This window comes from Chaetomium fimeti (genome assembly GCF_033439085.1).
Source record: "Chaetomium fimeti strain CBS 168.71 chromosome Unknown B0H64scaffold_3, whole genome shotgun sequence".
Lineage (NCBI taxonomy): Eukaryota > Fungi > Ascomycota > Sordariomycetes > Sordariales > Chaetomiaceae > Chaetomium > Chaetomium fimeti.
Window position 1 is genome coordinate 4,197,807 of NW_026944331.1, and position 23,789 is coordinate 4,221,595.

General features: G+C 56.9%; 8 protein-coding genes across 8 annotated transcripts; 4 read left to right on the plus strand and 4 right to left on the minus strand.

Annotated features, from left to right (window-relative positions):
• Positions 1–56: 56 nt before the first annotated feature.
• On the plus strand, positions 57–3,547 carry B0H64DRAFT_358150 (uncharacterized protein; the record flags this gene model as incomplete). Its single annotated transcript, XM_062801636.1, has 4 exons — positions 57–595; positions 665–1,663; positions 1,726–2,411; positions 2,527–3,547. Exons 1-4 carry the CDS (start codon positions 443–445, stop codon positions 3,545–3,547), a joined length of 2,859 nt encoding a protein of 952 aa, XP_062661496.1. The 5' UTR covers positions 57–442.
• Positions 3,548–4,006: 459 nt separating this feature from the next.
• On the minus strand, positions 4,007–7,944 carry B0H64DRAFT_416813 (ankyrin repeat-containing domain protein; the record flags this gene model as incomplete). Its single annotated transcript, XM_062805197.1, has 3 exons — positions 4,007–4,264; positions 4,346–6,807; positions 6,876–7,944. 3 exons carry the CDS (start codon positions 7,942–7,944, stop codon positions 4,007–4,009), a joined length of 3,789 nt encoding a protein of 1,262 aa, XP_062661497.1.
• An 870-nt stretch (positions 7,945–8,814) lies between these two features.
• B0H64DRAFT_431799 (uncharacterized protein) lies at positions 8,815–13,303 on the minus strand. Its single transcript, XM_062805985.1, has 4 exons — positions 12,999–13,303; positions 11,745–12,854; positions 9,328–11,680; positions 8,815–9,042 (listed from the first exon to the last, which is right to left on the minus strand). The coding sequence occupies exons 1-4, from the start codon at positions 13,064–13,066 to the stop codon at positions 9,016–9,018; spliced, it is 3,558 nt and encodes a 1,185-aa protein (XP_062661498.1). The 5' UTR covers positions 13,067–13,303; the 3' UTR covers positions 8,815–9,015.
• Positions 13,304–13,448: 145 nt separating this feature from the next.
• B0H64DRAFT_340030 (cytochrome P450) lies at positions 13,449–15,536 on the plus strand. Its single transcript, XM_062801221.1, has 3 exons — positions 13,449–13,822; positions 13,909–14,789; positions 14,852–15,536. Exons 1-3 carry the CDS (start codon positions 13,682–13,684, stop codon positions 15,453–15,455), a joined length of 1,626 nt encoding a protein of 541 aa, XP_062661499.1. The 5' UTR covers positions 13,449–13,681; the 3' UTR covers positions 15,456–15,536.
• A 108-nt stretch (positions 15,537–15,644) lies between these two features.
• B0H64DRAFT_474003 (uncharacterized protein) lies at positions 15,645–17,414 on the plus strand. Its single transcript, XM_062808026.1, has 4 exons — positions 15,645–15,930; positions 15,996–16,230; positions 16,308–16,376; positions 16,438–17,414. Exons 1-4 carry the CDS (start codon positions 15,842–15,844, stop codon positions 17,158–17,160), a joined length of 1,116 nt encoding a protein of 371 aa, XP_062661500.1. The 5' UTR covers positions 15,645–15,841; the 3' UTR covers positions 17,161–17,414.
• Positions 17,415–17,793: 379 nt separating this feature from the next.
• Positions 17,794–19,813, minus strand: B0H64DRAFT_441392 (Cupredoxin; the record flags this gene model as incomplete). Its single annotated transcript, XM_062806568.1, has 6 exons — positions 17,794–17,817; positions 17,919–18,034; positions 18,158–18,513; positions 18,570–18,793; positions 18,844–19,338; positions 19,397–19,813. The coding sequence occupies 6 exons, from the start codon at positions 19,811–19,813 to the stop codon at positions 17,794–17,796; spliced, it is 1,632 nt and encodes a 543-aa protein (XP_062661501.1).
• Positions 19,814–20,193: 380 nt separating this feature from the next.
• B0H64DRAFT_319274 (iron permease FTR1/Fip1/EfeU) lies at positions 20,194–21,472 on the plus strand (the record flags this gene model as incomplete). Its single annotated transcript, XM_062800422.1, has 4 exons — positions 20,194–20,337; positions 20,402–20,862; positions 20,916–21,114; positions 21,164–21,472. The coding sequence occupies 4 exons, from the start codon at positions 20,194–20,196 to the stop codon at positions 21,470–21,472; spliced, it is 1,113 nt and encodes a 370-aa protein (XP_062661502.1).
• A 6-nt stretch (positions 21,473–21,478) lies between these two features.
• B0H64DRAFT_423867 (uncharacterized protein) lies at positions 21,479–23,515 on the minus strand. The gene is made up of 2 exons (XM_062805622.1): positions 22,536–23,515; positions 21,479–22,465 (listed from the first exon to the last, which is right to left on the minus strand). The coding sequence occupies exons 1-2, from the start codon at positions 23,350–23,352 to the stop codon at positions 21,747–21,749; spliced, it is 1,536 nt and encodes a 511-aa protein (XP_062661503.1). The 5' UTR covers positions 23,353–23,515; the 3' UTR covers positions 21,479–21,746.
• Positions 23,516–23,789: the final 274 nt, after the last annotated feature.

Sequence of the window (23,789 nt, forward strand, 5' to 3'; positions counted from 1 at the left end):
GGGGGAGAACGGCATGAAGTTCCATGCTTGCGACAGGAAGGCTTGGCGACATGGGACCGTTGTCTCTTACCCCCACCTTTCCATTCTGTGCCTCTTGCGGATCGAGAGAGAGCTGACCAATCTTTCTTTAACCGCAACATCACCCCAAGTCAGCAGCAGTGGTAGGCAGGCAGTTTGTCAGGGTCCAGCGTGCCGAAAACGCGATCCGTGTTTGACGGCTTGCGATCAGCTTGCGCATGAAGTGTTGTTTCGGATTATCCCGTTGCAGATTAACTATTTTGTTGTTGAGTCTCTTCCAACGGTTGCTACCATCAAGGGAACAGTGAAACAAGTGGATAGCGTGCCTGGCTAGGCAGTCTGCTCCGCAATACGCGGAACACGGCCTCACATACACGGGCATACACACGCACATACACAACAACCACACTCACTGCACCTATTCATGTCAACCACGGAAAGCCCCGAAGATGGGGCACCCGGTACCGGTGACGACTGGACGGGTGCCCCGGCTCCGAGGGAACAAGCCCGACCACCACCTCGGAAGCGGAGGCGGATAGTCATCTCATGCACCGAGTGCCACCGCCGGAAGCAAAAGGTGATTGTTCCAGACACATCTCTTTTATCTTCTCTAGTTGGCCAGCTTCTAAACTAACACATATTCTAGTGTGACCGCAAACTCCCCTGCACAAACTGCGTCTCCCGTAGCAAGGAGAGCGCATGCCGTTATGAGACAGGTGCACCAGCCCCCAAACAGAATGGAAGGCTAGCAACCACCGCCAGAAACCATCCCCATGATGTAGCGGCCACCACAGCAGCAACCACAGTAGCAACCACAGCGCCCACCCCCAGCCCCACCACCCTCCCCTTCCCCGCCAAGACAGCCGCAGCCTTTGGCTACACCCACGCGAGTGCCAGCACCCTCGGCTTCCTGCACCGCATCGAATCCCACCCAGGCGACCCTCCCAACGGCAGTGACAACACCAACAACAACAATAACACCAACACCACCACCAACCCCTACCCCCTCACTAGCCCACTCACCACCTCCGCACCCCCTTCCACCACCACCATCACCACCATCACCGCCAGCAGCACCACCACCCCCACCGACCCCCCAACCGACACCACCACCCGCGACCGCTACAAGACCCTCGTCCGCCAGCTGCCCGCCCGCTGCGCCGTCGAGAAGCTCGCGGCGCTCTACTTCGCCGAGTTCAACCCGCACTACGCCGTGCTGGACCGCGACGTCTTCGACGAGCAGCTGGCCACCTGGTACCGCCTGCCCTTCAGCACGCTCTCGACGGGCGCCGGCCCCGCGGCGCTGGATTGTGAGATGCGCGCTTTCCCCGCGGTGGTGTTCCAGGTCTGTGCGGTCGGGCTGTTGGTGTTGGATGATGAGACGGGGGGGGATGAGCATTTTTGGAGGGTGAGTGGTGGTGTGGGTAGTGGTGGTGGTGGGCATGGGGTGGAGGAGGGGGAGAATTGGTTTGGGGGGTTGAAGTATGCGGGCGGGATGACGTTTGAGGATCTGGCGAGGGAGTATAGTGATTGTGCCATGGAGGTGTTGGCCGTGTTGGGGAAGAGGGGGATGGGGTTGAATACGGTGGCGGCGGGCTGGATTAGGGCGAGCTGGTTGAAATATGTGGGGTTGGTTACCGAGTCGGTGGGTTATCTCTTTCTCTTCTTTTTCTGTGTCCGTGTGTGTGTGGCTGATGATGGAAACAGTGGCATGCCGTCGGCGCGGCGATCCGCGATGCTCAGGAGATTGGTCTGCACCGCGACAACCTCGACCCCAAGCCTGTGGGCGGCGACGCCGAGGCCGTCTTGGAAAACCAGTGGCAGGTGCAGCGCCGGAGGGTAATGTGGATGGTGCTGGTGATGTGGGACCTGCACATGGCCAGCGTGCTCGGCCGCCCGACCTCGACCGACCTCACCATGGCGAGCCCCTCGCTGCCCGTCGACGCGCCCACGCCCAGCAACCGCTCCAAGACCCCCATCCTGCCGAGGGGGGAAAACGACCCGCCCACCCCCTTGACGAGGGCGCTCTGGTCCTACCACACCTTGCGTCCGCTCAAGGAGATCATCGAGATGGAGAAGGACGGGCCCTGCCCCAAGGACTTTGCCCGCGTCGATCGCCTGCACAACGAGCTGCTGGACATTGACGCCAGGACGCCTGCCTTCTTCCGCCTCGAGAACCCGGACACCCGGTTCGATGCCCTGCCTGAGTGTCACTGGCTCCCATTGGCGAGGGTGATCTTGCCGCAGTTGTTGACCTTTGAACTGATGGCGCTGCATCGGCCGTATATCTTTACGCGGCCGAAGAGCAGGACCGAGGCGCTGAAGGCGAGCTTGGATATGTTGCATGCGCAGAGGCTGCATTTTCTGGCTTTGAGGCCGCAGATGTATAAGACGTAAGCTCTGTCTTCTTTTGAGTTCTGTCTTCTGTTCTTTTCTCTTTTCTTCTTTCTTTCCCTTCTCGTCTTCTTTCTTAGGCGTCCTTTTTTTCCACGAGACTAACAACCCCAGGTTCTCCCTATTCTTCGGCACCTTTGACGCCATCGTCATGATGGCCTCCATCTACATCCTCTTCCCAAAAGAGCATCCCGACCTGATGCAGAAAGCGCTCCAGCACTTCCACTGGGCCGTCAGGCGCTTCGAGGCCATGTCGACCCGCAACCCGCTCGCCAAAGCCGCACTCGGTGTGCTCCACGCCATCTGCCAGCGCATGACGAGGTCGCTGGGACTGACATGCCGAGCGGTGCAAAAGATGCTAATCTCAGAACCCTCACCGGCCTACCCGAACGGAACCGCCAACAACAGCAGCGTCGGCTCCTCCATATCCGTCAGCCCCAGCACCAGCACAAGCTACCACCCGTCCCCCTCCACGGGGTCAAGAACCAGCCTCAGCACAGCCGCCACCTCCACCCCCAGCGCGGGCGGCGACAGCTTCTCACCACCTCAGCACGCCCCGCTAAACGGCCACTCCCACCAGAACGGCAACAACAACACCACCACCACCACCACCACACCACTCCCTCTGACCGCTTTGTGCAACCCCACCCACGACTTCGGCTTCACCCTCGACCCGGACCTCTTCCCCCTCCCGCCCCCGACGACGGCCGTAGCCGACAGCCCCTTCGACTGGAACCCCCCCAGCGACTTTGACTGGTCCAGCCTGCAGCCCATCTATGCCACCAGCGACCTTGTCTACCACAACCTGAGCAAGGCTGCCCCTGGGGTGGATGGTGCGGGTGCGGGTGGGGTGGTTGGTGGTTGGGGGTATCAGGGGCATCAGCAGCAAACTCAGCAGCAGCAGCAGCAGCAGGGTGGTTATGGGGGGAGTGGGGGTGTTGCTGATGGGAATGGGAATGGGGTAGGTTTGGCGGCGGGGGGAGGAGGGGGTGAGGTGGGGTTGGGTGCTGTGGAAGGGGCATCGAATGTGCCGGCCGTCGAGGGAGGGGCGATAATTCCCTCGTATAGTCAGTTTGGGGGGGATTTTGGGGATGATAGTTTGTGGAATTTGCTGAATCAGTATGCGCCTATTTAGGGTCGATTTAGCGGGATAGGGGGTAGGGGGTCGAGGGGCCAAGGGGCAAAGGGGGAAAGGGGGCAATGGGAAAGGGAGCGTTGAGCATTGTTGGGCATGAATACCTAGGGGGTTTGGACAGGAGAGGGATGGTGCATCTGTTGGCGTCCCTACCATCGATATCAGGGGAGGGACGGGGGGAGGGAGCGGGGCGCGGAGTTGGTCGGTCAAATGAAACATGCTGAGAGAGGAAAGATCGGTTTTGGATAGCCCTCGTTCTCAAAGATACAAGTTACAACTGGGTATTTAGTGAGAGAGTGTTTCAGCAATGAAAGCTAGACAACCCAAGGGTCTCTGGTTGTAAGCCGCCAATGACTCCTAACTGGTAGCACGAATGGCGCCATCACAGTACACATTAGGCGCTTCACAAATCGCTGGAGGTAAGCTGGAAGAACGGCTAGTGCCGTCGATGAAACTCTTCTAAGCGTCGCCAGTCGCACCGTTGGCAATAAGAAACTGCACAATCGCCTCGTGGCCTTGCCGTGAAGCCCAACCCAGTGCCGTCATTCCAGATTCGTCCCGAGTTTCGATGTCCGCCCCGTTATTAATGAGAAGCTGTACAACCGCCTCGTGCCCTTTCCATGAGGCCCATATCAGTGCCGGGGATCCGGTATTGTGCTGAGCCTCAATATCCGCCCCATTATCGATGAGAAGCTGCGCGACCACCTCGTGGCCTTTCTGTGAGGCCCGAATTAGTGCTGATCCACTGTTGTCCCAAGCCTCGATATTCGCCCCTTTATCAATGAGAAGCTGTACAACTGCGCCGTAACCCGCCTCTGACGCCCATATTAGTGCTGTCGATCCCGTATTGTCCCGAGCCTCGATGTCTGCCCCTTTATCGACGAGAAGCTGCACAGTCGCCTTGTGGCCATTCCTCGCGGCTAAATGCAGTGCTGTTAGATCATAACGAGCTCGAGCCTCGATATCCGCCCCTACATCAATGAGAAGCTGCACAATCGCCTCGTGGCCATTCCTTGAGGCCAAATGCAGTGCTGTTAATTCACCGTAGTTTCGAGCCTCGATATCCACCCCCCGATTAACGAGAAGCTGCACAACTGCCTCATAGCCTGCCTCTAAGGCCCATATTAGTGCCGTCGACCTCGCGCTATCCCGAGCCTCAATATCTGCCCCTCCATCGATGAGAAGCCGCGCGATCGCTTCATGGCCATACCTCAAAGCCCATATTAATGCCGTCGCTCCCGTGTTGTCCCGAGCCTCAACATCTGCCCCTTTGTAGATGAGAAGGTGTGCGATCGCTGCATGGCCATACCTCAAGGCTAAAAGTAGTGCTCTGAATCCAGAACCATTTCGAACTTCGATATCCGCCCCTTCATCAATGAGAAGCCGCGCAACCGCCCCGTGACCATGTTCTAGAGCTCGGCAGAGTGGCGTATATCCTCGCCTATCAACTTCATCAAGATCTGCCCCTCCTTGTATCAACAACTCCACAATCCTCAGTCTGCCCTCTTGGGCAGCCCATGATAATGGGGTCCGGCCTTGGCCCCCCCTGTAGCTCAAACCTTCAGTGATATCGACGCCATCGCAGACGGTTGATGACAAGCCCAAAAGTGCGGCTGTGGCACTTTTATGGCCGTTTGCTATTGCAGCGAAAATCGGATACCGGTATCTCTCCCCGGGAGCGTCGGTAGCCGGATCTCTCTCCATCTGTGAGCGAATGAGGTTTCCGAGCCCTTTGTCCGCCAGAACATAGAGCGGAGTTGCACTAGAGCCATACCGCCAACCTTCGACGTGGCAGATCACTTCGATGCCACCGGAAGCAAAGAACCGGATCAAGAAACCTTCTTGGGGAGCGACAGGCGCCGCAGCATCGGCGTGGTAGAGAACCTGCTGGCCGGCGTACTTGAGGAACGGGCCTTTTCCGTCCGTGGCGTTCCTTTTGGCGTCTCCGCCCTTACGCGCGACGATGATGGCCTGTACACTTGGATGATTCAGGTATGTGGTGCAGCAACGCTTGAGGATCTCGTGGCTGTGACCCTCCCAGTCGAATCCAAGTTCAGGCCACAAGTCACGGACGCCCTTTTCTTTCACCAAAAAGTCCCGTACTGATTCATGGATGAACTGCACGACTGGCTGGTCAGATTTAGTAATCTCAGCAAGTCCCTTCGAGGAACTCGCGACCAGTTTGACGGCATCCATGTGTGTGTGATCTGGGAGCTCGGGATCGACCAGACGCTGCTCCAGCAAGCCTGCCCACAGCGCATGGCGGAACTCCGCCGGACTCAAAGGCCGTTTTGCGAAGAGGATCCAGAGGATGCAGAGCTGTAGCGATTCAGTTCTGTGTTGATCCCGTGCCAGCATGCTCCTGAAGAGCTTGCTCAGTTCGGCCGGGATTTCTGAAAGCTTCTTCCGAAGAGCGAGAGCGCCGCGACTGCTTTCATTGTTCAGGATCTCGACTACTAACACGACCCACATGAAAACGCCAGCAGCCTTTTTCAGGATGTGGGACTGTAATTCTTCGAGATGCGGAGGGTGCTCGATCCTGAGGCGGCTCTTGACATACTGCGCCAAGTCTTCTCCGTGTCCTGATTCCTTCTCGAGGGTGAGCAAGATCCCCCGGTGAATATCAATGTATGGGTATGGCCGACTCGAAAAACAGATTCGAAACTGGATGCCGTCGTCGGTGGCATTCTCTGCCAATTCCTCGAAAAAGTGGACCATGTCCCGGACCTCCAGCTCGTCACACTCGTCGAGGGCGTCGACGAAGCAGGTAAGGCAGCGCTGGCCAAGGGCCATGACGGCGTTGCTGAGAAGCTCCTTCAGAACGTTCAGACCAGGGCAGTTTTCTTGGTTGCGCGGAACGATGTCGGTGTTGTCCAGGGCGGATTGCAAATCCGAGAATTCCTGCAAGAGTTGCAGCAACAGTGACCGATACATGCCGGAGATGGACCTTTCCAAGTAGTCGCCTCGCGCGTTGAAAAAGAAGGACAGCACGGCCATGCTGTGCTTCTTGACCTTTTTTGTCTCCAGGTACATGAACTTCATCATGGTTGACTTTCCGGCACCTGCTTTGCCTCGCATCCATAAGAAGCCATGATTTTGCGACTGCTTCTCGGGGTCAAGCCAATCTTGGTATGCGGAGTGGCCTAGAAGCCAGCGGCAGGTTCTGGTATGTGCGGCCCGAATATTGGTTCTGCGGGCATCGATCTGCGGAAATTCCAGGCATTTTAGCAAGAGTTTCCGCCGTTCCAAAGCATTGTCGACTGCTAACGTCCCCAGTTAGCATGATACCGGAGGAGAAAGGAGGGAGGGGGAAACGGGTGGGTATTACCGGCGGCATCGGGCTGGCAAACGCCGGTGACGTATGTGGGAGCCCGATCCAGTGTCCTGGACGAAGGCGGAAGCCCTTCCAGCAGTTCCCTCGCGTATGCAGCTGCAGTTGCCGCAGAATAGCCCTGCCACTCCTTGTTTTTGTGGGAATCCGAGTAGTCGCAAATTCCGCGAATCGGTAAGCACTGGAGATTATCCATCATGCCGGCTGCCTCCATCTCAAAGCACAGCGCCGAAAGTCGCTGAGCGATGCCGTCCCGCGCTTTCCCATCCTTCATAACCCTGTTACCCGAAGCGATGACTCCGTAATGGATGCTAGGTTGGTCAGAGAGGCGTGCGGCTCGCGGCTGTAGCTTCTCTAGGTCGCAGTTAGTGCATGTTGCCGCTCCGAGAGGGTGCTCATAAGACGCTTGGAACAGGCGATCGGGGTGATCCGGGCGCAAGACGTTCGGGAGTCGGGTTCGCAGGAGGCTCGTCATTCGACTACTGGAGCGGTTCGACCCATGCTTCGACCGCAAAGCGGACACGGCCGAGTCCAGCAGCCGGGCAGGAGTCTTTGCGTCGGCAGTTTCTTGGAACACGCCGCCCGCAACCATTTTGCCCATGTCATACTGCATGACCCTCGTGCCAACGACAACATCGCCTAGGTACAGGTTGGCCTGGGTGGGGGATCCTCCGCCTATGCCGACCATCAAAGTAGCGCGGATGTTGGGAAAACTTCGTTTCAGGTTTGTCGCGACGATTGCAGCGTTGGTTGTTCCGTACTTCCCCGGTAAGGATGTCATGACAACGTTGTGCTGGTCGATGCGTCCGAGCACATAGATGTTGTCGTCGCCGGGTTGGTTGGGTGGCAGCGGGTGTTCCTCGTCCAGCATGGCACGCGACACGTTCAATTCTAAGTGAAGCGCACAGATCCAGGCAATTGTGTATTCTCCATGCGCAAGCGGAGAGTACGTGTCGTGGTTGAGGTAGGTGCCCCCATTGGACGCCGCATTGAAGGTTCTTGGCCGCTTCGGAGAGCTCGCGGGCTGCTGCCGCTCTTCGCCTCGATACGTCCGTTTCGGATTCATGGCAGGGGGTTTGCATCAACACCAATCGAGGAAGTCGGCTGTAAGTAGTCGGGAGTGACAGAAGTCGGGGCAGAAGAAGAACATCAGACTTGATAGCGCAGCCATACCGCCGACCATCTCGAGGGAGGCAGCCGAGCAGATCGGTGGCGCCACGTGTAGCATCGGGCTCTCAGGTCGAGCAAGGCTGCCCAATCCGTATACACCGTGTCGCAAGTCGTCACCAAGATAGCCGCTGGTGTTGGTGCCGCCCATGATGTTGAAGTCCGCGCAGGGCTTGGGCAGGATCGACGGCGCCAATGAACCGGCGGAGGATCATGATGGAGGACAGACAACGAATGCCGCCTGCCGCCGCCGAGGACGGGCAGGCTGAGGTCGGCGGGCATAGTTGGGGGCGGAATTAGGGTGCAGCGACAGCGGTTCGGGATGCAGTTGGTGTTGCTGCAAGAGGGCGGGGTTGTGTCACTCATGCAACCGTGGGAGCGACAACTAACTTGACCCATCAAACCTCGACTGCAGGAACGAACAAAAGCCATCCAAAGGCCGAAAGTAGCTGTATTCAATTATTTATTTTTTCTCTTTTTTCTTTTACTCGATATTATTATCTGTTTTCTTTTTATTTTTATTTTTACTTTTACTCGATATTTATTATATATTTTCTTTTTTCTTTTACTCTTTCACTCGACATTCATTATCTGTTTTGTTTTTCTCAATTTCTCTCATTTCATTCTTTTTCCTTGATTTTTATTTTATTTTTCCGAGTCAAAAGAAGCTGTATTTAACTACTTTCTTTTTCTTTTCTTTTTCTTTTTTTCTTTTTTACTCGATATCTATTAGTTATTTGTTTTGCTTTTCTCGATTTCTTTCATTTCTCTCTCTCTCTCTCTCTCTCCCTCTCTCCCTCTCTCTCTCCCTCTCTCCCTCTCTCTCTTTAACTAGAGCCCGCCTTTTTTGGCTAGAGAGTGAAATGCATTCCATCAACCCTCAATACCGTGGACGTAAGAGCAAGCGGTGTTAAGGTAGTCTCACCAACACTCTCTCCTACGATCCAGAATATAACCCCTCCAAACCAATTCATCGCAGTCCACCGTCGAGGTGTACCTAAACATCGCAGGGTATCTGAACTCAAACACACGTATAGACAATACCACACCCCCATCACCAACTCGCCATCTCCCTACTCAACTTCAACGAACCGCCATCAAACAACCCCCCAGCCTGCCCCGACTCCCTGTCCCAACCTTTCCCTGAAACCGGGGACTCCCAACCCTCACCTATCTTCCCATCATCACCATTATCATCTTCATCATTACACCCCCCACTCCCAACCAACGACACACCAACACCAACCCCTCCCCCCTCCCCCTCCCCCTCCCTCTCACTCACCGCCAACAACACCTCAGCACTAGCCTCCGGATCCCCCAACCCCTCCCGCAGCCGCCTCAGCTGGCGCGCAAGCGGGTGCCGCAGCGAGAGACGCATCTCCGCACGGCGGAGGCCCAAGTCACAGGTCTCTGCGGCGCGCGCGCGCCGGGCCCGGTAGACATCATCCGAGTCATCCGAGTCATCCGAGTAATGATCCGAGTAATGATCCGAGCCCGAGCCGGCGCCGGCGTCGCAGTCGGGCTCGCGCAGCACATACAGGCGGGCCAGCCGCCACAGCGCGTACACGCAGTCCGGGTGGGCGGCGCCGCGCGACTGTTCGACCCGCGCCACCGTGTCGATGCTCAGGTGCTCGGCCTGCGAGAGGCGGTTGGTTCGCGCGTAGATGAGGGCGAGTTGGCCCCGGCCCATGAGCACGCCGAGGTGGTTGGGCCCGAGGCTGCGGGTGGCGGCGGCGAGGCCCCAGTTGAGGAGGGCTTCGGCGGTGGTGAGGTGGCCGCGGTGGATGTGGATCTTGCAGAGGTAGCTGAGCGCCCAGAGCGTCCAGGGGTGTTCTTTGCCGAGCTGGGTTTGGCGTTGCGTGTAGACCTCGGTCATGGCGGTTTCGGCGGCGTCGGGCAGGTTGAGGTCGAGCAGCGCCATGGCGAGGTTGCATTTGGTGGTGAGCGTGTCGAGGTGGGTTGGTCCGAGGGCGCGGAGGCGGGCGGCGAGGACGAATTGGTGTACGTCGTGGCTTTCTTGGAACCGGTGCCACGCCCCGAGGGTCACGCCGAGGCTGTCGAGCGCTTCGAGCGTGGCTGGGTGGCTCTCTCCGAGTACTTCCTTCATTAGTCCCGAGGTCGTTCCTTGCAGCTCGAGCGCCTCGCGATACTGGCCGTTGAGCCAGTAGGACTGTCCCAGTTTGTTCATCGCGCCGAGGGTCCGTTCGTCCCTCGGTCCGTAAATGCGTGTTCTTGTTTCGACGACGGAGCGCCCCAGGTTGATGCCCTCCTCCAGACGGCCCAAGCCCCATAATACCCCTGCCAAGCCGAGGGTTGCGTTCATTGTCTTCTCGTCTTCCTCCCCAGCGAGCTTGACCAGCATCTCCCTCACGATCCGGAGATGGTCAGCGGCCTTGTCGAAGTGACCTCGTTCGGCGAACACCCAACCGAATTTGGCATGCATGCGGACTTGGTCGCGAAGTATGATGAGCAGAGTCGGCTGGAGGAACATGGAAACCCGCAGACGGTACGTCCCTACCGCACGTCTATCCGGTGATATCGGGTAGCCGGTGACAGCTAGACAGGCCTCGAGATGTGGGAGAATGTCCCTGTGAAACTCGCCATCATCTTTTGTATTGCTAATGGGTGGTAGTGATATGGATCGTATGATGGTGTGCAGCGCAATCGAGGCCCAAAGAGGACCCTCGGTGGTCGTGAGGCTGTCCCTCGCCCACGAATGGATCAACGGGTGTAGCGAGACGTACTTCCCATCCTGGCGAACGAGGGAAAGCGTCCCAAGCTCGGCGAGCGCGAGTTTGACCCGCTGCTTTCCCACTTCTCGGTCCTTCACTTTGAGGAAGCCGGGCAAAGGGGTCGGGGGCTCCAGGCGGCGCATGAAGCTATTTGCTAGGTTTGATGCCCACGACGCCGAGTTCGTGGAACTGGGTGCGTTGTCCCGGTTTGTGGCCGCCCGAGTGAATAGCTCCTGGGGGATGTACTCGAAGTGGAAAAAGGCCATCATCTTCAACAGTTCGGTTGCGTCTTGGCTCACCACACTCTTGGGCTTCTCGAAGAGACTGAGAGAAACGTCAAAGGTAGAGTAGACAACCTCGATTACATCGCCGCTGATAGCGTCGTTTTGTGACCGGCGCGACTTTTCCCGCTGTCTCCGTTTCGCCACGGAATGCATCTCGAGGTAACCGCCGAGCTCGCATACTCCCCTATACACACAAGTCCCGGCCTGGATCAGGGCCAGTGCTAGATAGCCGAGTGCCTTAGCAATGAGCCTCGCCGTTTTAGTAACTGAAGAGTCCCAAGGTTGCCGGATATTGGCTTTTGTGAGCAACAACTGGAGGGCTTCTGACTCTTTGAGCCCCTTGAGTTCGAGAGACCCAAGTGTCCCTTCTTGGCTAAAGTCCCGGACTCTTGTTGTAATGATTATATGCGCAGAGCCACCGGTGGGGAATAAGCGCGTTAATTTCATGGAGCGATCGTCTGCGTTGTCGATGATGAGGAGCCATGGCTCCTTTAGCTGCGACAGGACGTGTCGTCCAGCACTTTCTGTCGGTTCTAGGCCCGCGAGTTGCCCAATGCTGCAGTACGAGTCTTTAACCGTTTCAGGGGAGGCAGCGCGTATGGTAAAAACGGCCGTGTATCTGTAGTTCGTTAACAACAATTGCCAGGGTGTGGCCGGTTGACGGAACTGACGTGGGTACTTACTCAAATCTATTGTCGGTAGCAAACTTGCAGCACAGTTCCGTCTTTCCAGAACCTCCCATGCCAAAGATGACGAACGATTTCCGGGAGGGGGTAGTTGTTGGGCCGTTACCAGGGAAGAAGGCAAAGCGTATCCTCTTCAGCAAGTCTTCGCGGCCTACGAATGTAGGTGAAGTCTCTTCAGGTATATGGAAATGGATCATATTACCATTTGAGCGGATATCCTGGCTTCGGTATGGTTGTTCTAGATGTACGTCGAAACCGAAGCCTCCGATCTCCTCGACCTCCCCTAGCCTGAGTTGCCTGAGGGCCCCCTCTGCCTGTCTCCATCGCCGAGAGATGATACCGGGGGCCTTCTCGCAGTACGTGATCAAAGCGGCAATGACGGTGCGATAGTCTGACGATGCTCTAGAACTGAATTTGCACATATCCGGGTGCGCCGCATGGATCCCCGCTGCCTCGGTATTGTCGAGTTTTGGGGCCGCCGAGTTGTGGTCCACGAGCATTGCTGATCGGCTCCCCAACCGAGTTGGGAGCTGCTCCCAGAAGAAGAACAAGTGAAACTGCTTGACAAGCGGTGCAAAATCGTTGTCGACTAATCGAGGCATCTGAGAGTCACCTTTGCCCGCGGTGGCCCGGAAGAAGGCCCCGACCTGACGCCGTGTCGACTTGGACATCATGGCTTCATACTCTAGCCAACTTGACTTGTCCACATCCCGGTGAGGGGTCCCAAAGAACAGAATGGCGAATGTCGAGACATAGTGGTCCCAGAGATGGGCGACTTTGGGAGCAGTCCGCGTCGAGGCGTAGACCAGGCTCTTCTTCACGAGCACGCCGCCAATACCGTGACATACGAAGATGATGGGGCGCCTCAGCGCACCCGCAAACTGCCTGTCTGCGCGAAGCTCCTGGACGAACGACTCAGCCATCCGCTGCATGGTTTCGGGGCCGTCGTCGGAAAGCAAGGCCGAGGCTGACGAATCGTAGCCATAGGATAATACCCTGCCGACACGGACATCCTGTGGGAGGAGGTCGCGTAGCCAATTTATGCCGGATGTTTGATGAGTCCATGTCTCGGGGGAGTCTTGGTGGACATCGTGAACAGCAACGATGCTGTTCAGGGGTTTATTAGTTCATGTCCTTACATGGTGTTAAGGACTCGAAAGCCCCTGAGACCATACAATAGGGGCAGGAGAGAAGTCAGGCAGGGCAATAAGCAATAAGCAATGCGGGGACAGGCAGTGGAAGCAGACTCACTCAACTAGTTGTCCATCACGCATTTCGCCATGACTAGCGTCGTGGAGGCATTCAAGGCCAACCGGCATGCTCTTAGATCGAGATGGCGTCGAGGGCGCATCATTACCGATGGGACGATAACGACAATACAGGGGATGGGCGAATCATGAATGGCTCATGTCTTGGGAGGAACCCAATATTCCTAGAGAAAAGAACTATTTACGGTAGTAGTACCAACTACATACGCCCGTACTGCGGCCCAAGTTTGAGCAAACCATAGTACGGCCGTTGTCAAGGCGGGAGTCGGGCTGCTCAACATGCTGTCGACAGTGCAAGACGGACGAAAAGGAGAGTACAGTCTGTAGTCCACTCCTGTCCAGATGGGAACCCGTCTTGGCGTTCGCGGGGGGCTTTGGGGGACCGGCCCGGAGCGCATATCAACGAGGCACAGCCCAATGAGCATCGACGTTAAGCCGCCAACCAGGGCAGAAATGGGTGCTCGCACGGGGATATTGGGGAACCAGGTTACGAGCGGGTGTCACAGATGTACTGTTGGGAGCTCTAACATCTTGGAAATGAGGGGGCAGGTGAAATAAAACCCGAATGTGTGCTGTCTGTCTTGTTTATATCTTTACTTTTCTCTTTTTCCTTTTTTTTATCCTGTCTTTGCTATCCCATTGTCTTAGTCTTATAAGTACCAAAAAATGGACAATGCATTGTTCCAATCCCCCGAGGGCCCCCTGTCGACCAGGGGCTGGGCCCTGCAAGCATTCCTCCTCGGCGTCGTGGGCCTTGCTGTTGCTCGTTTGGTTCGAATAGTTTACAGAAGTGTAAAAGAATATAGGGTGAGAAATGCTGTCAACTATTTTCTCGTCTCCAGTCCAGTTCTAGCAACCAAACACCACCGCCGTGACGCTAATGGTACTACTAGAACGATACTATCTTTGGCCGTCAACATGGGTGCCAACTTCCACCCGAGCTGACCAAGCGGTGGCCGCTGGGGATCGACCGCATCAAGGAGCTCTGGGAGTCCAACGCAGACGGTCGACTCCTCGCCTTCCTGTGCTTCATCGCCAAGGACTATGAGCCCGGAAACAACTTGTGCCAGTATCTGCTCATTGGGCCTCGGGCGTACCACATCCTGCACCCGGCCAACGTCGAGACCCTCCTCTCGACCAACTTCAAGGACTACGGGTTTGGCTGCCGTCCGTCCGTTTTTGCGCCACTCTTAGGCAATGGAATCTTCACTCAGGAGGGCGCTGCCTGGAAACATTCGCGAGAGCTGCTTAGGAAGCAGTTTGTTCGCGCACAGTACCAAGACCTCCGGTACTTCCACGAACACGTCGGCAACCTGATCGACCGTATGCCTGCCGACGGGGACGTCGACCTTCAGCCGTTGTTCTTCGACTTGACCATGGATGTGGCTACGGAGTTGCTCTTCGGCCGGTCCGTCTACAGCCTCCGCGCCGGCGTCGACCAGGCGGCCGAGAACAGGGAATTCGCTGAGAGCTTCAATGTCGCACAGGAGGGCCTTGCCAAACGTTTCCGACTGGCCCCGTTCCATGCCGTCTACAACCCCGCTTCTTTCCGCGAGGCTTGCCGCAACGTCCACCGCTTTGTTGAGAGGTACATCCGGGAACAGAAGCTCATGGAAAAGCGGGCAGCGGATGCCGAGAAAGGCGAGGACTCGGCTTCCTGGTTTATCCAACAGGTGGCCGAAGAATCCGCCAGCGAGACTGAACTCCGCGACCAGCTCCTTAATGTCCTGCTTGCTGGCCGGGATACTAGTGCCTGCTGCCTGTCGTGGACTTTGTAAGTGTTGGCGCACATTCAGCCCCTGATACACACAAGCAAACCCAGCTCACATGCTCCAGCCGTCTCTTAGTGCGCTACCCAGCAGTAATGGAGCGACTACGTCGCGAAGTCAAGGACGTCATGGGAGACTTGACAAACCCCGTAAGAGAACAGATTAGGAAGATGCCCTTCCTGGCCTGCGTCGTAAAGGAGAGCCTTCGGCTCTACCCCCCGGTTCCGCTTAACAACCGCGAGGCTGTGAAGACGACCCTGCTCCCTACGGGCGGCGGTCCGGACGGGACTAGCCCGATTATGGTGAGAAAAGGGGAAGTGGTCGTGTTCTCGCAGTACGTGAACTCGCGGAGAAAGAACATATTTGGTCCCGACGCAGACGACTTCCGCCCAGAGCGGTGGGAGACGGGGGAGCTGGACAAGATCGGGTGGGGGTTCTTCCCCTTCATCGGCGGTCCCCGGCAGTGCCTCGGGGAGGACTTTGCCCTGATGGAGGTCTCGTACACGGTTGTGCGGCTACTCCAGACATTTCCCATCATCAAGTTGCCTAAAGGGGAGGTTATAGAGCCAGTCGGGACCGAGAGACAGAAGCTGACGCTTGTGCTCTCAAGCGCCGACGGGTGTAGAGTCACCGTTGGCGGGAACGGCCAGGCTGGCTGCTCGGTTGCCTGATGAGAACAGACTAGGGTTCGATATTGGGCACCATTTAGATATATATCATTAGTAATGCTGTACTTGTTTGGTGTAGGCGCCGTTACCTCCGTTGGCCGCGTCCTTCAGCCCACAGGTCGTCGCCTTCTAGCTGTTTCGTCTGAGAGGGACCGCGGGTACTCGCACTGCCCAGTACCTACCCAGGGCGACCTGCATATGAGACGGGAAACTCGGAGGCCTGCCTTGGCTGGAGCTGAGCTGGCTGCATGACAACCCGAACCGCGGCCACTTTTAGCGGGAGTTACCCTCGAAGCCTCGGCCCGTTTGTTTCCCATCTCATATACGGGTTTCCTCCCCTTCAAAGACCATCGAGCCTGTTTCCCCAACCTTTGTAGTAGCCACGAACTATGAGACGAAAGCAGAAGCAGAAGCAGGAAAAGATCTTCGGTATACGAGAGATATACTGTCCACCACCCCCCATCCAGCCGGAAGTCGAGTGAGTTGCCAACAACAGCATCTACCAATCTCCGGCCAGTTTCAGGCTGGCTGACTCTTACTCAGCATCGTTGCAGTCCACGGCCTCAACGGAAGCGCTCTCGGGACATGGACAACACTCGACTCAGGGGTCTGTTGGCTAAACGACCCTCAGTTTCTACCCAAATACGTCAAGAACGCCCGAGTCATGGTCTGGGGATACAACGCCAGCTTCTCGTCTCTGACCGGCCACGTTCCATCCAATGACCGAATCCACCACCACGCCCACACTCTTGTCGCCAACCTGGCCGCTGACAGGCGGGTGAGTGTTACTGCCGCCAACCTCTGTCCTATCTTCAGGCGTTGGCGCGTTGCTAATAAAACAAATAAACTGCCTAGCTCTCCGGCACCGCAGACAAGCCCATAATCTTCCTCTGTCACTCCCTCGGCGGCATCGTCGTGAAACGGGTAAGACAACTCCCCTTAACAGCAACACCCACCCCTAACTAACCAACCCCCCTCAAACCAGGCCCTCACCTACGCCCAAACCCGCACCGCCCCCAACATAACCCACGACCACGCCATCTACACCCACACCACCGCCATCCTCTTCTTCGGCACCCCCCACCACGGCACCCCCAAAGCCACCTGGCTGCACCACCTCACCAAAGCCCTCGCAGTCGCCACCCTCCACAAACTCACCCCCTTCCACCGCCCCACCTCCAACCTAATCCCCAACCTCCAACTCAACTCCGAAACCCTCCAAAACATAACCGACGCCTTCACCCCCCTCACCTCGCAACTCCGCATCCTCTACCTCTGGGAAATGCACCCCACCCCATTACTACGCGACTACGTCGTGCCGATGGCGAGCGCCGTGCCCCCGGGGGACGACGAGGCGGAGAGGGCGGGGATTGCGGCGGACCATCGCGGGATGGTGCGCTTTGGGGATCCGGCGGCGCAGGGGTTTCGGGTGGTGGTGGAGGCGCTGGGGCGGTATTGTGCTGAGGCGGGGGAGGTGGTGCGGTTAAGGAGGGGGGAGGCGGAGGGGGTGTTATGGGGGGAGAGGAGGAGGGAGGTGGGGGAGGTTTTGAGGGGGGTTGGTTTTGGTGGTGGTGTTGAGAAGTTGGGGATGATGGTGCCGGATTTGGTGTTGGGGAGGGTGGATGAGAGGTTGGAGGAGTGGATGGGGCGGACTGCGACCTTACGGTCTTCTGGAGGGTCGAATAAGGTCAAGGACGAGGAGTGGTAGAGGTTGGTGCATGTTTGGGTCTGAAAATGCCCGCGGTGTAGCTTCCCTGTTATTCTTATCATCGACACTGAACATTAGGCTGCGGGTGAAGAGACTGGAGACTGGAGACAAAGGAAATAGATGCCAGACATTACGAGTTTATGCCATGATGGTGGTGCCGGCTGAGGAATCCAAGCAACCGCCTATTCAGTCAAACCAGGGTCTATCCACATAGTCGTTCCTTAACCCAAGTTGCTTCGCAGCGCATATCTGACATATCACCCCCTCGCCTCATTCCCCATCCCATCTACACTAACCTCCACACTTCCACCCGTAGCTACACCCTCCCTTTCCCTTCTCTCCCCCTCCCCCCCGGCCCCATCAATCTCCTGTGCCTCCCTTTGCTGTGGCCCCTCCTGGCTCTCCTCCCCAATGGCACCAGCAAACCCATACCACGCAACAACCGCCACGCCCAGAATCCCACCCACACAGCTGAACACCAACGCCGCAACCCCTTTTGCCGTAAAACTACACTCCCCGCCTTGGTTAGCACCGTATGCCTCGATTTAGCAGCCCACCCCATACAAACCGACCGTCACCCCTAGGAAACAGACACAACAGCAGGAAATAGAAGCAGAAGAAAATACGTACCCCTCAGGCAACCTCCCCGGCGGCACCCTCTCACCCGTCAAATCCAGCCACTCCCCCTTCCCATAGCGGTCCCCATGCCCCGCGGCATTCCCCACCGTTAGCCCGCTCGTTCTGGCACAGTAGCTTACATGGGTATCGAGGGTGTCCAGGGTCTGGTCCTGCACGGCGAGCGGGGCCTCGATGAAGGTGGCCATGAGCCCGGACTGGACGTGCCATTCGATGTGGCAGTGGAAGAGCCAGACGCCTGGGTGTTTTTTGGGGGTTGGGTTAGCTTTTGGGGGGGTTGTTGTGATGGGGAGCCAGGGGAAGGGGGGGGTGAGAGAGGGACATGAGAGGGAACTGAGAATACGGGGTCGGAGGGAGTTACCTGGATTGTCACTCTTGAAACGCAACACCATATTTCCGTTTGGATTCAGGACCACCGTGTCCCTCCTCATTGGGATGGACGGGAAGTCAGCTGCCGTGACATTGGAGCCGGCAGATGTGCCAGCCTTGGCGGGGGAGCGCCAAATAACCTGGAAGTTGTGGCCGTGCAGATGGAAGGGGTGCTTGCCCGGGTCAAGGTTGTTGAGCACAATATCGACGACCTGGTCTTTTTCGAGGATGAACGGGTGTGTGTAGGTGCCGTAGACGGTGGGGTTGGTGGCGTGTTCGCCGGCGGTGAGAACTGTGTAGAGGGTTGGAATTTTGGGTGCGACGTAGGTGATGTTGTTGAAGAAGGCACTGCGTTGACTTGAGTATGGATCCATGAGCAGGTAGGAAGCGCGTAGCAGACTCACTAGTTCGCGCCGTCACTGAGGTTGTCCATAATGACGTCTAGAGCAATGGTCTGATCTGGCTCGCCGAGGATGGTTTGGTTGTCCCACGGGACGAGGCCCATATCGTCGAAGGGCTCAAAAGGGTCACATACAACGGCGGGTTGCGGGAGAGGTCCGGCGGTGTCGTAAAATAACCACCCAGTTACATTCCAGTTCAGGCCGTCTGGGAGGGTGTCGAACAGATCCTATCATATCATCAGCTAGTAGGCTCCGAGGCCGACCCGGTCCAACTTACCGTGTCCATGCTCGCAACGATAGGGAAGTTTCTAGAGGTATTGTTCTTGGCTGTGATGAGAAAACTGCACCTTTGAGCAGCAGCGAGGTAGATCATGGCTGCCTCAGCGGGTTGTGTGTACACGCCATCGACCTCCAGGATGGTCATGTTGTGGCCCTCGAACCAAATGTACTGACCGGAAAAAGCGCCAATGTTGACCATGCGGAAGAGGTATGTCTTGCCCGGCTGCAACGGGACTAACACATTCTGCGTGTCGTTGAGCAAGGCCGAGTTCGGCACAGGCTCGGCGCCGGTTGGGTTGGCCTTGCTCATGAATCGTCCGAGCAAGCCGGGCATCTGGTCGTGGTACCAGTCCGACACGGTCATGACGACCTCCTCGTCGTACATGTCTTTGAAGGGTGATTCCGGGTCATGGACAATGAGCGGGCCACGCAAGCCGTCAGGGTACTGGCCGTGGATGTGTGAGTGGTACCAGTAGGTTCCGGGTTGATCGACCTGGCCGAGCCGTTAGGAAAAAAGGAAAGGAAAGGAAAAAAAGGGGAAAAAAGCTCACCGTGAAGTTGTATGTGAAGGGCAGGTCAGATGTGACGATGGGGCATTGCGTCACGGAAACAGGCCCATCCATATGGGTAGCACCGCTCATGAAGAGGCCGTGGAAGTGCAGCGACGTGGACTGGTTTCCGAGAGAGTTGAGCACATTGACGATGAGGCGGTCTCCCTTGTTGACTCGGATGGTGGGAACCGGCCACTGCCCGTTGATGCCAATGGTTGGGCGGTCTGCCATGCCATCGGGGTTTGCTGTGACCCAGGTGATGTTGAAGTCGTAGGTCACGGTGGCAGCATTCGCTGGGAGGGCGTGCCAGAGGAGGCATCCCAACAAAGTGAGCCGCAAATAACCCACAAGAGCATCTCCATAGTGACATCCGGAGCGGTTATGGCCTAGGTGGTGGTCCATCTTGATGTTCATCATGTTGTTGTTGCGAGCTCAGACTTGTCTCACTTTCTAACCGCCTCACAGCTTTATGACATCTTCAGTTGGTCGTAGGACCGTTGGTAGGCGGTACCTTATGGATACCTCCAAAGCTCGGCACTGTGCCCTTATCGAGCAGGATCAGAACCGCGGGAAAGAGCCAGAAAAAGGTTCTTGCCCTGCACCCCGGAGATCAACCGACATGTTGGTGTGATAGTAAAAAACACACACCGCACCATTCGGTGGCTTCTCAAATCCTTATCAGATCCGTAGATTTATCGTCGATCAGATAACCACGCTTCCCTCTCTCCTCACCATCAACCTCCCTCATCAGACACCCCGCGTGAGCACAGAAAAAAAAGGAAAAAAGAGGCACCAAAATGCCCAACGTCTTTTCCGTCCCCATCTTCCTCGTCACCTTCCGCGAGGCCCTCGAAACGGTCATCATCGTCTCGGTCCTCCTCGCCTTCCTCAAACAAACCCTTGACAATGACAAACCCCTACACAAGAGACTAGCCCGCCAGGTAAACCCCCAACCCCAGCCTAACCAAAAGCCAACCCTCACACCCCGACGAACTCCCCATTTAGGTCTGGCTCGGCACTACCCTAGGCATGCTCCTCACCCTGATCGTTGCCGCCGCCTTCATCGCCGTCTTCTACACGGCCGGCGCCAACACATGGGAAGCCTCAGAGCTGCGCTTCGAGGGCGCCTTCTCCTTGGTCGCATGTGTCATCATCAGCCTGGTGGGCGCCGCCCTGCTGCGTATTGGTAAGATGCGGGATAAGTGGCGCGTGAAGTTGGAGGGGGTTATGGAGAAGGGGGGATCTGGGGGTGGTGGTGACGGAAATGGTGGTGTGGGAAGGCGGGTGAAGAGGTGGATGGAGAGGTATGCTATGTTTGCGCTGCCGTTTGTGACTGTTTTGAGGGAGGGGATCGAGGCGGTGGTGTTTATTGCGGGTGTGACCTTTTCGGCGCCCGTGAGCGCAGTGCCGTTGGCCGTCGTTGTGGGACTCGCCGCGGGGGCGGTGGTCGGGTTTGGGTTGTATAAGTGAGTATCTCCTTACCGGAAGGGGGTGGTTGGTGGTGCTGACTGTCGTCTAGGGGCGGGTCTACGGCCAAGCTGCAACTGTTTCTGGTCATCTCGACATGTCTGCTCTACCTTGTCGCTGCCGGCCTCTTCTCGCGGGCGGTATGGGCCTTTGAGCAACACACTTGGCAAGAACTGATAGGAGCTGATGCTGCAGAGCTCGGCATGGGCCCGGGGTCGTATGATATTGACCAGTCCGTGTGGCATGTCAACGTAGGTTTCCTCCAGGCTTCCTTCCACAAGTTGAGCTGACCGTGTGTAGTGCTGCAGCCCGACATTCGACGGTGGTAGTGGTTGGGGTTTCTTCAACGCCATCTTTGGGTGGACCAATTCGGCCACCTATGGCTCCGTCGTCTCGTACAACCTGTACTGGCTCTGTGTGATCCTCTCATTTCTCATCATGAGGTACCGCGAAGTCAAAGGCCACTGGCCGCTGAGGAAGAGCAAGGGCTCACAGTTGCCGGCGGCAGACTCGGAAGTAGAGGAAAGAAGTCAAACCGCAAGCCAAGCGGGCGAGTCTTCTGAAGACAAGAGGGAAGCGAGGGGGGCGGCGACCCGAGTTGTGGTGTAAAGAAAATACCGTGAAAAGAAGCCTGACCATTGCCTGCTTAGGTAGATTATGGTTCAAAACATGAGAATTCCTCACGAGGCCGTCTGGGAATGGTCAATCATAAGGCCCGCTGACCGCATTGAGGTTGAGTACCGAGCGACGTTTAACCGCTTCTCACCCTGTCTGTCTTCAGTATCGAATAGACCACGCCTGAACACGGCCGTCTCTCACACCAAGCTTCCAATTCACTCGTCACACTCGCCTCCCAAATCCCGCCCTATATCCCCTCCCAACATCACCTCGCGGCCGGCCACCTCCCAAACTCGACCCCCCGACTCTCATCTCTATCCTCAGTCGACCAATCCCACTCATCCGCCGTAAACAGCGCCCTCGCCGACCGATCCACAGCCATGGCGCCCTCCATCCTCAACCTCTGATCCGTCGCCAACCCCCTCGTAAACCGAAACACCTTCCTCTCCCCTTCCCCCTTATGTCCAACACCCCCGCCATCCAACCCCCCTGAGCGAAGCCACGCAGCCCCATCCCGATCGCGCATCCACGCCTGCCGGGCAATCGACACGGCCCCCGACGCTAGCATCGCTTGTACATACTCGACGGCCGGCAGGGCGCGCGCGCGTAGGCCGCAGTGGGTGTGGTTCTTGTCGATTTGGTAGGCTGGGCATTGCTTGAGGGTGGCGAGGATGCTCCCGATGTCGATCGTGCTGATGTCTGGGATCTCGGAGGTGGTGTTGGTGGTGGAAGGGGTGGTGCCTGGGGTGGGAGAGGAAGTTGAAGGGGGTGGGGGGAATGGGGAGGGGGCGAAGGAGGTTAGGAAGAGCAGGTTGCGCGAGCAGAGGAATTTGACCATCTCCCCGAGCTGGTAGGAGTCGCAGCTGGCGGAGGAGTCGTAGCCGAGCTTGCATTGGCGCGTGCGTGAGGTGTAGAGGCCGAGGAAGTGCGTTTGGATGGAGGCGATGGTTGTGAGGACGCATTCGCGGCGGTGATGAAGTTCTTCTTTTTGGGGGGTTAGTGTGTGTCTCGTGGGTGAGGGTTAAGGTATTGGGGTGGCTGGCGCGAGACTCACGCTCAAGATCATCGGGGAGATCCCACCATGCGGCGGCGTAGCTTTCATCTTGATCCTCGTCGAAGTAGTCACTCCACCTTCGTGACCCGTACATAATAAGCTCGCGGGTGGCGATCTGCAGCTTAGGGGGTTGGTCGAGCAGCCAGGCAACGAGAATCTTTTGACGGAGGTTCTCCTCGGCCGCTCTGGAAAGGGTAGGGCCGTCGTCTCGGGACACTCTGGTTTGCGTGGCGGGCCATTTGTACTTCAAGGCGTTCAGATACCGGGATACGATGGCGATGCAGTCAAACCGGTCAGCAAGCAGGGCTAACACGGCCAAATGTTGCATCGACACGGCTTTCGCGATGGATTGCTTTCTATGCAGAATCCGCAACAGGTACTCAAAGACCGAGCCATGGCCCGCCGACCGGGTCGCCTCGTCATCCTCGTGGATTTTCACCATGGGGAGATCGGCAGCATCTGCCTCTGACGGTTTTACATTTTTGAGCGACAGCTTCTGGAAGGTTTCCTCTATCGATCTGGCCTCGGTGAACCTCGTGTCGCTAAGCAGGTTGTCAAAGTACTTTGAGTTCTGCTTTAGAACAGCAAGTTGTACTCTGTACCCAACTCGACTCCGGGCCTTGAAGACCGGCGGAGTAACATTCTGTCCGGGTCTCGGTTTTGCCGCCTTCCTCGCCGCTTTCAGTGTTTCCTTGGATGTGTCCAAGGTTACATCCAGCACGATATCTCCATCGGGCACGATGTCAACGATCGGGAACCCAAGCTTGTTGGTCAAATCGGTCGATTCACCATCCTGGCCATCGACCGTGTCGTCCATTTTGTGCCGTGGTGGTCATGTAGGCAGGTAGTGAGAGGTGTTGGCAAAAGTAGCCTAATCCGCGAGTCAACTATGGAATTAAAGTGAATCCGAACATAATCGATAGTTAAGTGATGTTGCTGGGTTGTGATGTTCAAGTCAGGCTCCTGCCAAGAGCCCCCCGGTATCCGTAATCTGTATGTTTTTTAGAATTATATGTAAATACTGAAATGAATGTTGAAATGACGTCCCTGCCCCACCGTGCCACTCGATAAGGGGCTCGGGGGCAAGCAATGTTGGCCCCTGACTGCCAAGCACCCTGACGGCTTCCACCAATCGTTGCGACCTAGACCGCATTTCTTGAATTCACGCCTGGCCAAGCGGCGAGTGCCAGTGTTGGCAGCGACGGTGGGACAACACACACACTGTGAGACTGCCTCCTCAACACAACAACCCCA